At 41.0% G+C, this 13,881-nt stretch overlaps 1 protein-coding gene across 1 annotated transcript in view; it reads right to left on the bottom strand.

Annotated features, from left to right (window-relative positions):
* Positions 1–306: 306 nt before the first annotated feature.
* The window catches only part of ABCC9 (ATP-binding cassette, sub-family C (CFTR/MRP), member 9), a 73,709-nt gene continuing 60,134 nt past the window's right edge, over positions 307–13,881 (bottom strand). The window contains exons 31-39 of the mRNA XM_010002956.1: positions 11,984–12,085; positions 9,040–9,160; positions 7,942–8,072; positions 7,287–7,365; positions 4,300–4,408; positions 3,962–4,065; positions 3,126–3,259; positions 2,716–2,778; positions 307–607 (exon numbers count right to left, since the gene is read on the bottom strand). Of these exons, the coding sequence (XP_010001258.1) occupies positions 470–607; positions 2,716–2,778; positions 3,126–3,259; positions 3,962–4,065; positions 4,300–4,408; positions 7,287–7,365; positions 7,942–8,072; positions 9,040–9,160; positions 11,984–12,085 (981 nt within the window). The 3' untranslated portion in view covers positions 307–469. The remainder of the gene's footprint in view (positions 608–2,715; positions 2,779–3,125; positions 3,260–3,961; positions 4,066–4,299; positions 4,409–7,286; positions 7,366–7,941; positions 8,073–9,039; positions 9,161–11,983; positions 12,086–13,881) is intronic.

Genomic DNA, 13,881 nt, shown 5'->3' with positions numbered 1-13,881 from the left:
CCTTAGTGTTATGGGTTTGGATTTGTTGGTTGTTGTTTCTTCTTAATTTTTCCCCCTAGGGACACAATCCTTCTGGGGATCTCTTGTTTCCTTGACAAACTGCACGATTCAGTTGCCAGTTCCAGCATTGCACATGCAGTTTATATCAGCAGTGCATTCTTTTGCCCTCTATAAAAGAAAATAAAGTACCTAAAAATCTAAGGAAAATGCCAAATTCCCAGGCAATAAACACGTCCGCCTCTACATGTGCATTTTTGTGTGTGTGAAGTTTAATAGCTTTTGAATGAAGTGATATTTTTATTGGTTTGAGGCACACATGTATTGCAATAGCTTTTATTATTTTGGAAGATGGAAGTGCGAGGAGAGATGCTCTAAAAAAAAAGCCCATAAAAGTGATGTTACATTGAATAGAAAAGACTTGCATTTCATTTGTTGAAAAACAAGCTATTAGAAGGCATCATGCACTTCTTCACATGTCAGCCCGGACAAATGAAGCAAAGATGCCATCTTCTTGAGCAAGCAGGTTCTCAGGCGTGTCATACTCTAAAATGTTCCCTCGTTTCATGACAATGACCAGGTCTGCAGTTAGGATGGTGTGAACCCGATGCTGCCGGAAAGAAAATAACACAGAAGTTCTCATTATGATAATTCTCACTGCAGCTCATGACTGGGCCTAAAGGAAGGCATGCCAAGTTGGTGAAAGGCTATCCTTGTTTACAGTGGTGTTTGGAGTAGGCCCTTGTACTATGTCTTTAATCTGAAGAGATCTCCAATTACTTTACAGCTTCCGGCACCAAGTCTGAAAATATTTATGCACGCACTTCACTTTTGGTCAGCTAATTATCATTATGGACAGCACAGCTGTTGAGATAAATCCTGCAGCATCACTGAAATACATCTTCCCCTTTAGGAAATACGGGTGAAAAACATCTGTATGTTCTCTGTTCTTAGGTGGTTTAGCATCCTGTTACACTCCTCGGTCTCTGTACCCTACCTGTCTGCTCTGCATCTATCTTGGGGCACTCCTGGACTGTCTTCTGTACCTCAGTTAGCTCCCTCTGAGATTAAATCTGTGTGTGCTACAGGCAATGGGCATAAAACTGAGTTTGATTGCAGTGCTGTATGAATGCAGCCAGTAAGGTATAGACAGAATAAACTCTTAAAGCATGATACTACACAGGCTGAAGGTCAGGGATAACTTCATGGGGTGGATTCCTTTGACACCGTAGATTCCATGTTAGCTGCCTAAGCTTTTGTTAAATATGATTAGAGTATATAGTAATGAAATTAAACAAACCCAGGAATGACAAAAGATACATCTTTTTGCACTGTCATCTCAGAAATCATGCAGTAGGAAGGAAGCAGAGTGAAAGGAAACTAAAGAGGTAAAAATAACTACCAAAGAGCCAGAAGTCTGGTGAACAGTGTGGACTGAGAGAGTCTACTTGTGAGTCTTCACCAAAGTGGTGAACAGGCCATCCTCTTTGAGGAGTAAGTTTGAAGCAGTGTCACATTCAACTAGAAAACCCTCAGAAAGGACTAGGACAAGATTGGCATCCAGGATGTGAGACACGCGATGCTGGAAAAAAGAAAAGAAAAAGAGGTGGGTGAAGGAAGGATCAGCCATGAATGAACACAGGAAGGAAGTGAAGCCAACTCTGGGAGGATAGTTAAATATTAATGTGTATTATTTTGCTTCAGACACCAACTTTAGAAAGGCAAAGCAAAAGAAAATTGAGATTCCAGTCAGAAGGAAAATTGGAATGGCAAATAAAATTTGAATGGCAGGCAACTGAAAGAGAATGTGTTTATTGCTACATCTTCAGCATTTACACATCTAAGAACCTTAAAGTGTATTGTAAATGAGCTAGGTTAAGTGGTGTGCCTGACACAAACTAGTCACTGACAGACTTGAAACCAGAGTCCAGAAACCGCAGGACTAGGTTCCATAAAAAGCAAATGAAACAGCTGTTCAAACACATATTTCTCTCATGGATAAAACATCTGTTTGTTGAGTAAGCCTGCTGTCATAAGGTAGAACACTGTGTCTGGGTGTAAGCATGTGTGCCTGTCTACGTGTGCACATACACGTGCATACCTGCACAGATATATGGAGCTTTTGGGCACTAAAGATGGCAGGAAACCAGGAAAAAAAATATCATAAGCTATTAGTTGAACAGATATTAATTCTTGAGCAATTCCCATGGATTCCAATTTTTAAAACCTTTATCATAAACCACATTTTTTATTATGAAAGAAAAGATAACCCAGCTTGAGATACCACACCAATAACCTTTAGAAATCTCAGCTCCTTTTATAAAGAAATTCATGCCATGATTGTAGATCCTATATATGCATAGACTTTAGAGGTAAAACTCAAATCTAGATTTTGATGCAACTTGCAATTCAGTTTAAATTTTTTAGTGAGAATCACTCCAAATTTTCTTGGAGATAGTGTGGATGCTGAACTTCCCTCTGAAGTCCTTCATCAGATCTACATGTTTTAGTTTGGCCCTCTTGCAAGATAGCATTTGCTGCAAAATTTCAGGTTGATAGCATATGTCTTGACTTGTTCTAGAGTCTGGGAATACTCTGGCCTTGTGTTTGAGTTTTATTTTGTGGTGTTTTTACTTTGAGGCAGTGATGTCTGACTGGTGAAAGGCAAGATTTACAGTCTGAGGAATGAGGAGAGTATTTGTTGGCATCAGTACTTACCGCTATTGTTACAACTGTGCGGTCTGCAAAGGCAGTCATCACAACTTTCTGCAAAATGTTTTCCTATCAAAGGAGAAGGCTTAATTCAGTTACTTTGACCTTTTACATTGTCATTAATGTGTCTTCAAGCACATAAGAGAGAGAAGATCATATTCCATACTATTTCTGATCTGCATCCCACATTCTCAGTAATGAAATGCCACATGGGTGAAAGCAGGGAACTTCTAAAACATTTCATCCTTTTTTCCTCTCACTAGAGGCATCAAACGACAAAACACTTCAAAATAAACAGCTGAAACTAAACAAAAGAGGAAAGGGAAAAGTTACTGGTTTTCTCTGCTAAAGAGGTCTCATGGATGCCTCCTCTTCTAGTAAGTCTGTCCATCGATGGTGCTAATGGCTATACTCACTGTGGCCATGTCAATGGACGCCGTGGCCTCATCCATGATGAGAATGCTGCTCTTGCGGACAAAGGCTCGGGCCAGACAGAAGAGCTGCCTTTGCCCTACACTGAAGTTCTCTCCTCCTTCTGTGACCATTGCATCTGTAATAAAACCAGTTACTCTTGAGAGTCACACCACCGAAATGCTGTACGTTCATACTGTCAGGACCCAGTGATTTTGAGTGGGCACTACCAAAGCTCTGCTTGTGCATTATTCCAGGGTCAAACAAAATCCCTGTCAAAGCCAGTAAGAATAATCTTGACTGAACACTGTGGAATGGAGTGATACCAAAAAAGTGAGCACAGCCTCTTGGGAAAGGAGCAATTTATCATAAAGCAAATAGTTGGCACAAATAGTTAGCAAATCTGGTATGCTGCAGGATAATATCTTAGTAATATGAAATACACTTAATATGGAAGGAAATATGCAAGTTTCCTTCATGAGCCGGATCCAAAATGATAAAGGAAAATGCCCTGTCAGTGTTCTAGACAAGAGCCACAGCTCTGCTGGCAGAGCAAGATTCTGCTGAAGGAGGGAGGTAAAACTGCTTTTTTTTAACTCTTTGCTGTCTATTCCTCCAACTATGATGCTGAGGTGCTTCAGGATTTTTCTGCAATGAATGGAAAACCAGTCTACTCTTCTGCTTTTTAGTAAGAATATTGTCTCTAGCATAGAGACAGAAGATTAATTAGCTGCCTGTCAACTCCTACATGAGGGTTCAATGACAGATCACATGTATCTGTTTACATGAATGCATTATTTCATTATTGGTCTATGTTCCCAGAGACTTGGTTTAGACATACCAAGGCCTCCTGGCAATGACTTGACCATGTTCTTCAGCTGAGCAATCTCCAAAGCTTCCCAGAGTCTATCATCAGTGCACTTGCATTCTGGATCCAAATTAAAGCTGCAAAGAAAGCCATAACAGGTCTTGGTACTGCAATTACAGTTCCTTCAGGTCTTCTGCAAAGGAACATTTTGACATTGTGTATGTGACGTGACTTCCCTTGGAGAGACCGTGTAGATAGTTTGGACTGAACTAGGAAAGATCCTTCCCTTTTCCATCCCTTTCTGTTCCACAGCACCCACCACAAACACGCCATGCAATGCTGCTTGTCACCCCCTGATGGCATCCACCTACCGGATTGAGCCACTGAACAAAATTGGATCCTGGAGAATAATGGAGAGTCGGGATCGGAGAGTATGAAGAGGTAATTTGCTGATGTCTATTCCATCAATCACTATCCTCCCTGTATGAAACAACATGCAGAAGACATGTGAGGGAGTCTCACAAAGCATGTGACCTTGCAAGTAGCAGACAAAAAGATAGAACTGCTAGTCTGGTCTGGATCTCAGAGGGTGAGGCTGTGTGTGTCTCTGCGATCTCTCAGCGCTGTCACATAAACATGGGGAAGGTGAGTGTGTGTAGTAATGCAAACCCAGTGGCACTGTTGACGTGCTCTCTTTCTTTGTTTTGTTCCCCCTCACCTTCCCTTAAAGGAAATAAATCCATGGCTTCCATGCTATGTGATTGATGACAGCACCAGGAGGATAATTTATTATGGGGCAACCTGAGCTTTACAGCCAAACATAGAGAGAACAAGAGCAACTTCTGTAACTAGCCATGTCCTGGGCCTTTCTCTGTTCCCCTTGACTTTAAGTGTTGCAGAAGGTACTTCACTTGAGATGGTGTATGTATCTGCAAACCATACATCAGGACCCGAAACTATACTTCATACTCTAGAAGGGATGGGGTAGCATTAACCTTTTAACCAGATGCAGAGCAGAAAAACAAAAACTACCCCGCTGTCCTACTCCAAGGCAGTGTCATCTGAGTATTTGGTTGTGGATTAACCACATACTGTTCTGATAGCATAAGATTACTGGAAGCAGTCACATAAATCACTCCTTAACCTAGTAGTTCATTGGCCTAGAAGATGTTGCTGTAACAGCTGTGATACTTGGTAAAGTAAGAGGATTTTTCCTTTTCTAGTCACTACTTCAGGTCAATGAGCATATGGATCTCATTTAAAAATCTGATTTATGATGTGCTGACTGCTGAATTTCAGGCAAGGATGATGGGGGAAAAATACAAGAGAATCTGGTCAGCTGTCTTTAAGTAGAAGAGGGTGAGAAGGGCAGAAGGAATCTCTTCCCTTGAATCCTCAAACAAAAGCCAGGAACTTTCCCTGGATGCAGAAACTTCCTCCAGTTTATGGGGAGGGGATAGGTCAGGGCAAACTGAATGAGGATACACTAAGGGGTATTTTCATCAGGCTCACTTCTGCAGTTTCCCTGTGGATTACTTCACTGAGAAGCTTCACTTCTCCATAGGAGAAGTGAAGAAGCTGGCCATAAACATTATTAATCTAAGTTCATCAGTTCTCTCTCCCAAAAGTGAGCACCTAACTATGAACAGGCAAATATATTGGTATTCAAAGCTGTGCATGCACACCTTTTCCATCATTCCCAATTGTCATGATACAACATTTTGTGGGTTACTCTCTGTGGCCCTATTCTAATGAAAGACTTAATTCCCACCTAGCTGGACTATTGAGAGTCTTACGCTTTTATTAGATCGTCAGAGGAACCAAGATTTCATCTGTAGGGTGCAAAGTCCAATTGTTTTCAGACTTCAGGTGATAGGACTTCAGCATGAGATATCAGTGGTTGCATAAAGTTAAGCAACTCCTTTTCTTCAAAAATGAGGACATGAGAGAGAGTTATCAAAAGATGAGGTGGACTAATGAGAGAAAAATTACTATGGCATGTGATGGGAATAGGGGAGTGGATTTTTGATAGAAGCAAGGGTGCTCACAGGAAAATAGCAGATGAGGAGACCTAAGGGAAAAAGTAAATTAGAGAGAAATTCAGAAATGAGGAAAATAATGAGGGGCAGCCAAGGAAGCCAAGAAGAGAAATGAGAAGCAGTTTGAATGGGGGGCAAGGAAAGAGAAATGCTAAAGAACAAAGAAGCTAAAGTAAGGGAACAAATTTAAACAAATAACAGAGACATAAGATGGACAACATGAACGAAATCTTGGCTCTAGTAAAATTACTCAAAATCTTATTATGTAACTTTTGTTAAAGCTAGGAGTCCACCCAGAAGTGGACCTGCATAGGGACCAAATATGGGTCTAGCTGAAAGAGAGAGGGATGTGCACAAAGGATAAATAGAACTTGAGCAGAAAAGACTTCAGCATTCCCACTGGGAAAAATCAGTGATCCAGAAGGAAAAAGCAAAGCAAAGATGATACAGAAGGAAGACTAAAGTAGAAGGAAACTTGAAGCTGACCATAAACATTATTATTACTTGTTTGCATTTTTTATATATCCAGGAACCCCAGTCAGTGATCAGAAACCTGTTGCCACAGATACACATAGATACATATAGGCACAGAACCATGACATAAGCAAGTACTTAGCTGCATTAGATTTACTTATCCCCCCACATCCTACTGGTGTTTCCCTAGCAAATTCTCCACATGCAGTGGCTAAATTAGAAATATAGAAATCTTTGAAACAAAAAGGTGACTTCCCAGTAAGTTCCCATCCTCCCACAACAGTACACATGTATATGTATTGTAGATGCCAGGGTGAATATTGCTGCGTATCAGTTCATGCCTATTAGATGGGAGAGTGAAACGCTGCAGGAGTGAAAACAGAAAAATATTTCCAAAACCTTTAGGCAGTTTCTGCTGTAGTTGGGGGAAACCATGATAAAATAAAAAAATAAATATCAAGGGAATGAGCTTGTTCAGTTCTAGTTTCTATTCTGTTCATATTTTGACAGCTATCGTAAGTTAATACAGCTATTCTTTAGGGAGAAATTTAGAGGCTCCAGAGCATTGCTTATTTTTTCCTCCTATCTCAAAAAAGACATATTGTTCTGTCACAGCATACACAAAAGAAAAAATAAATAAATTAGTATGATCTGTGCGTAACATTTCCTGGAAGAACCAAGTGCTATTCACAATGGGACACTTTGAAGGATCAGGCATAACAAGCCCCATTCTAATCAAGTATCTTCTGAGTCAGAATATAAACTATCAAAAAGTGTCCTTGTTTCTTCTGAAGAAATAAGGAGGGAGCAGGTCAGGAATGACAAAATACGCAGTGAAAACTAACCATCAAATATGTCCACCATCCTGAAGAATGCCAAAGACAGGGATGACTTGCCACTGCCAGTGCGACCACAGATCCCAACCTATAAAAAAAAACAAGAGCGAAGCTTTGGTCAGACTTGCAGTCCTTCTGGGACAGCTGGACTGGACTGCCCTGCTGGTGAGTAGAAAGGTCCTTCTCAGTGGATGATGGCGGGCACCAGGGAAAAAACAAAAGGGCGTGGAAAGCACACTTCTCTTTTCTGGCCCTCAGCATCATGAGGGCTTTTCCCTGCAACATTTCTGAAACTTCAGCATTTTGACCCAGACTCCAATGACACTATATGTTGTAATGTGAAATATTCTTGCATTTTTACTCTGTTTCAGTCTGGTGTTCATCTACCCTCTAACATCTAACCTCATCTGGCCACCTAGACTCAGTCTCTGTGAAGGGTATAGAGTTGGAAAGACATGGGACTCTCAGATTGAAAACCAATCCTAGACAAGAATAAAGATGTCATCAGTGTAAGTTTCTTGACCCATGCCCAGGGACCTCAGAGAGGACCATTGTCACTGCAAACTGTTGATACTCTTGGTCTTCTGCCACCTTAGAAAAGGAAACACACAAATGAAGCATCTGCTCCAGAAAAAGGATGGTAGACAATTGCTTAACACAGTACCTTTTGTCCTGGTTTGATATAGGCCTTAACATGCTTAAGAACAGGCTTCAGGTTGTTTTCATATCGAACGCACAAATTTTCAATCTTGATTTCCCCTTCTTGGGGCCAGTCTTTTGGGACTTGAGAGGGATCTGAAATAGTTAAGAGTAAAACAAAATACAACAAATGTTGTCAGAGGGTCACTTTTTATGACATTCCTCTTTCCCCTCTCTCCTGCATGGGCACCTTGCTGAAGCCACTCGAGAAATGGAGCCCCAGTTCCCTGTCGAAGGGGAGCTGAGAACTGCCTGGTGGGCATGTTAGCTCTTAGCTTCCAGATCTGGACACGTAAGATGAGAGGGCAGATGCTCTTGGCAATGAAATGGAGAGAAGCCAAATAACCAGAGAAGAATGTAGTGTCAGTGAAGCGTTAACAAGTTCTTTGGTCAGTAACCAGCACAGGAAGGGCAGTGCAAGGAAGGATGTTGTTACTGTCATACAACATGAGCTGTTGACATTATCACAGCTCATACTTCATTCTGATTTGCAAATACACTAGTAGGTGTTGTCTGCAGACTAATGGGCTTGGCTTTCCAGGGAAGTTTGCTGATCTGCAAGCATTTTGGACTTGCACTTCAAGCATTTCTGGAATACCAATGAAAACCAATTTGAAAAATATACAAGCAGCAATGTGCAGTTCAGAGAAGAGCTGCTGAGGTCTGGTTGCCAACATGCCCCTGCCCTGCAGACCCCATTTACTTGCAAAGCATGTGACTTCTAGTGCATTCCTAACTTTTTGTTTTATTCCATATTTTTGTTTTCTGAATAGCTACGTGGATGTTTTGCTCATCCAGTCTGTAACTGTGGGCTGATACTTTCTGATTGTACTACAGGGCCATGCTCTGTTTCCCTGGCATTTGGTAGGGTTTCTTAATGTTGAGTAGTATGGCCTACATATCTCATAGCTGCTTTGGCTATCCTTCTCATTTAGATCAGTGAGAGTTCTTACATGTCAATTAGAACAAGTTTTGGCCAAAGAGGTAAATACGTTTTGCATGACCCAGTCTGCTGTGCTTTCATATTTCCACATTAAAACCCAAGAAGATTAGAGTACAATACCCAAGTAGCCATCATAGTTCTCCGAGTCCATGTTCAGGAAACTATGCACTTTTTTTACTGCACCCATCTGCACCTCCAGATCAGCCAGATTCCTCACCACCCAGTTCAAATAGTTGGTTATCTGCATCACAAAATAAAAACAAGGGCAAGGTTCAGCCTCCTGTCTCTTCATCTACCTGTTTGCAAATAAAGGTTGGACAAATTTGTAAAAGTCTTTGGCCTGACTCAGCACAGTGGGTCTCTCATTGATGTTAAAATAATTCTAGACTCAGTGCAACAGCACCAAATATGTAATAAGCCAGTCATACTCTGACAGAAACAACTCTGACATAGTAATGTAGTACCTGGTATTCTCATCCTTGCTTTTTGAAGAACTATGGAAAGGCTGTAACTACAGTCTGAAGATGTGACTGATTAAGGGAATCTCTTATTCTCAGCCTCTAGTAATCAGTACTGAAAGGCACCTTCTTTAAACACACACAAACAGAAAAAAATTAAATAGGAAGCACTGTTAGGAAATATTTTATTTTATAATCTTTCAAAGATTGCAACTAAAGATTAAGAACATTTACTATTTGCAAATATATTGAAAAGATTTGATGGATGTTTCGTTGCTGTTGCCTTCTGGGTATATTTAGACAATTCATTTATCTCTGTGAAAAATGTGAGATTTCTTAGCATAGAAATATATGATAAAAAATTAATTATTGGCTCAATGGTATGTCCTTCTTGGGTCTTATTCCCATTTGTAATCAAAAGGATCTGACCTATAGTAAAGATTATTACTTGTAGTAGATAATATTTGATAATTAGTTGTCTAACAATACCCAGTAGCTTAGAGAAACTGACCTCTAGTCAGGACTAACTATTTAAGGCTGAAAATTGTAAATCAAATTCCTAAACATTTCCTAAACATTTCTAAGTCTGTATTAGGTGCTAATATAAAAAAGAAAACTTGATCTTATTAGGGATAGTTGATTGCCAAGCACCTTTAAAAACTGAGATACTTTACATTCCTGAATAAGGGTTTATAACTTAACTCAGACAGTGAACATCCTATACATAAACATACTCAGATAAAGAAGTTGACGTTTATTTGTGGAGACTGCTGAATCTGCAAAATGAAAAGTTTATTCTGAATAAATCACCAGGCTCCACTTCTTTTCCACTTACCTATTACTGATGCATTAAGCACACAGTAAATCGTTTTCACTGTGACTCAGCAGTAACATTTGTTGCCAGTTCAGAGAATTTAGTTGTTTGCCTTATTCTTAAGATAGAGTTATTCTAGGGGGTAGTGCGAAGTATTTTCTTGGTTAACTCAGAAACCCACTCATTCTGTGTCCCGCTTTTGAGTCAAGTTACAGAAATGGTTTGCAGATAAGTTAAACACTCTGCGGGATGGCTGCTTGTGCAGTAGCAGGCTGCAATCATAGATCTTGCAGACTTGATAACAGAGCCTGGCATCTGAAAAGCTCTACCCATTATTTCGACCTTTACCACAGTTGTGCAAGGAAGTTGGCAGTGTTTATACAAGGGGAGAGGATAAGCTACTGGATTTCTATTGTAAGCACAATGTTGGTACAAACAATTTGCTCTCATTCAGGACAAAAATCAGCCCTCTGTTAGCTCCAAAGAAAAAGGATACAAAATACTATGTCAGGGGACACAGGTAAGGATCCAACTGCATTCAAAGTTTCACCTGTGTTATTGTGGGGCAAGAGAGAGACAGGTAATCACTTGGTGACTACAGCATTTTTCCCTATGCTATGCCAGACTTCAGCACATGGCTAATTTACACTAATGATCTGTTTGCAAATACAGACTAAACAGAAAGAAGCCAAAGGTGATGCAGACGTCTTCGTGCTTCCAGATGTCTGCTAATGAAGCAGGATTACCAGGAATCTTTTCAGAGTGAAGTTGAGGCACTGGGACTGATTCTCAGCTGATGGCACATTCTCACACTGCTGCAACAGTGGCGTGAAGGGGATTTAAGGCCATCTAAGGCAGCTGCTGAGAACCTTGAGTTTTCCAGCATTTACATGCAAAGCCAAATCTCAGCATTAGACCCATTCCCATACCCCTCCCTCATATCAGAGCCATAAAGCACCAGAGTTTTGCCATGCCAGCCATGATTTCAAACATTCTTCCTGCCGTTATCCCCATCCTGCCTTTGTGCCCTCTCTCATGGTTAATTCAGCAGCATTTGTGTTCTCCCTGGTGTTGGTACTGACTCTGTGCTCATGATGCACTCTCTGCCTCTTACAACCTACTACACTAAAACACTGTTCCTTCTCCATGAATCAGTTCAAACAGCTCAGTGCTAATGATGGAGCTAAAATAGATCAGCTAGCAACCCACCAAGATCTCTTAATCCTTAACCCCAACTCCTCCACTTTCCTACTGCTGCCTGTCATGATGAACCATGCCTACTGGCCCCAAGGGTCCCAATCCACAGATCCATTCAGAATTTCCTGGACAATTATTTAGCATCTGAGTAGTTTCCTCTCACAGGTAGAACTAGCACATCTGGTTCTCCAACCATTATTTTATTTGGTCTTTGGTTAAACACTACCCAGGTTATGACAGTCTGTGGAATAGTATTTTCTGGCAGGTTTTACCATATACAGGCGGAACCAACACTGTGTTGTGCAAAACAGAAAGCACAGCAGGTCCTCTTACGCATTTTTAACTTTCCTGCTCTGGCTGGGAGCACACGGGGCCTGGGAATGGTCGTGGTTTTTTAATTGGCTGCTGAAGCCTGAAGCAAGTCTCAAGTTGCCTTGAACCCTTTCAACTTTGGCTCAAAGCCATTATCTGTGAGATCGTTTTTTGCAGGATTAAGAAAGCTGGAAGATAACCACATACAATTATTTTTTAAATATATATAGCATAAAATGAATATGTTGGTCTGAAAGTTCTTATGCTTGGCCTCGGCACGTACCGTCAGAGCGTACAGGAGACCCAGCCCCACAAACCCTGAGTTAGGCCCTTCGGTGATGGAAGTGACAGCCGCAGTCAGAACTATGCAAGCACCAAGGTAATCCTGGAATGAGAAAGAGGGAGAGAAAGGTTCTAAACAGCATTATAATTTGTGTCTTGTGGTATTTTAACAGACTATGGACTATACTCCCCTGGGAAGTGGTGGATTCCCCAACACTGGACACTTTTAAGACTCAGCTTGACAAGGTGCTGGGCCATTGCATTTAAACCATGTTCCTGACTGGAAAGGTTGGACCATGATCTTTGAGGTCCAAATGCAGCAAAAAGAATTTTTTTTTCAGATACAAAGCCCGTTTTCTTTACTAAGGGTTATTTGCATCATGACATGTAGTCCTCAGTTCTGCGTTGTTTTTCCTGCAAAAGGGCAAGGGTTTTGGTGCCCAACCTGAAATACTCTAAAGGAGCTTGCTGAACACAAGTGAAATAGACCAGTAGTTTCTGCAAATGCAGTCGGGTTAACATATTTTTTGGTGGCCGTCCCAGAAAGAGCAGGTATCAAAAAATCTAACCAGCACATAAAAAAAACCCCAAACCAAAACAAACCAAGAAAAACATAAGAATAATACTGATACCCCTAACTCCAACCACTAAAACAAACTAATTCCACTCTCTCCTCTCTCTTTCAGGTCTTCTCAGACATGGGGTTGCCTCCTCAAAAAAGAGACGTATCAGTGACTTCATAAAGTCCAGGAAGAATTTTGGTAGAAGTTCTACAGACTGACATACAATGTCTACATCATGCAACGGGACACTGTGCATGGTCAAGGCATCCCCAAGCCTGCTGTACACTTGCAGCCTGCAGTGAAACACCAAGTGGGTGTTGGTAGTGTGGTCTCTAAAAGCAGTGTAGCTGTGTAGTTGTGGTGTTGCAGAAGAGCTACTTAGCCTTGCCACAGCACTTAGCATTTCAGAGTGACTCTGTGCTAGACACCTGAAGGATCTCAGCTCTGCTGTGTGGTGATGACTTGCTTTACAGAAATTGCTGGGTAGGCTGTATTAGAAAGATGTGACTTCTCACAAGTTTTGAAGGAGCTTGAACCCATCTTCTTGATGTGTAACTCAATTTTGAAGTGAATGCCACATGTGATCTCATGTTGTCTGTCAGTTGTCAAAGTGCCTGTTTCATGAGACTGCCAATATTCCCACTTTCCCATTGCTCCCTGAATTATATTTACCTTGGACTACAGGGTTAGAATTTTCCACATATTTTTTTCCTCCTGTCTGATAATATCATGCCTGAAGTCTTTCCCTCTGAGGTTTGAAATGAGGGCTACCTAGTTCATCTGTCTGTAAAAAATGTTGATGGCAGATTCAAATTTAACATCCACAGGGAAGTAGAAGCACAATGGTCTCAAGTCTCCATCAGCAGCTGGGACAGGACCTCACAGTTGCTATTAAACCCTGCAAAGTTTTGAGTCATATTAATATCACTGTGCTATTAGGCAGAGCTAAATAAACTACTCCTTGGCGTGACCACATTATTTCTAATGCTATGATGAAGTGATGTGTATTCTTGGATCAAATTCATTCCGCATGTAAACAAGTATAACAGTGTGAGACATTAGCAGGCCTTGCTACAGTTTATTCCAGGATTGGTTGTTGCTGTGTTATTTATCTGTCTTTGACTTGGAAGCACATTCAGTTTGGTCTTGGGTGCTGTAGGAAGGTGAAAGCCTCGTGCATGAGGGAAAGCAGTGCCATGATAAGAAATGGAGCACAACTTTGTTGCTCTGCCAGCATACCAGGGAAATGAAGGTAAGGATCCATACAGCCTTTGAAGTGAGGATTAATCATGCCTGTTACTATTTGTGCCTAGCAGAATCAGGTCACTGCTCTGCT

Source organism: Chaetura pelagica, unplaced genomic scaffold (assembly GCF_000747805.2).
Source record: "Chaetura pelagica isolate M959 unplaced genomic scaffold, ChaPel_1.0 scaffold117, whole genome shotgun sequence".
NCBI classification, from domain to species: domain Eukaryota; kingdom Metazoa; phylum Chordata; class Aves; order Apodiformes; family Apodidae; genus Chaetura; species Chaetura pelagica.
Note: the sequence above shows the minus strand (reverse complement) of the source record. Positions and strands in the feature narration are given on the sequence as shown.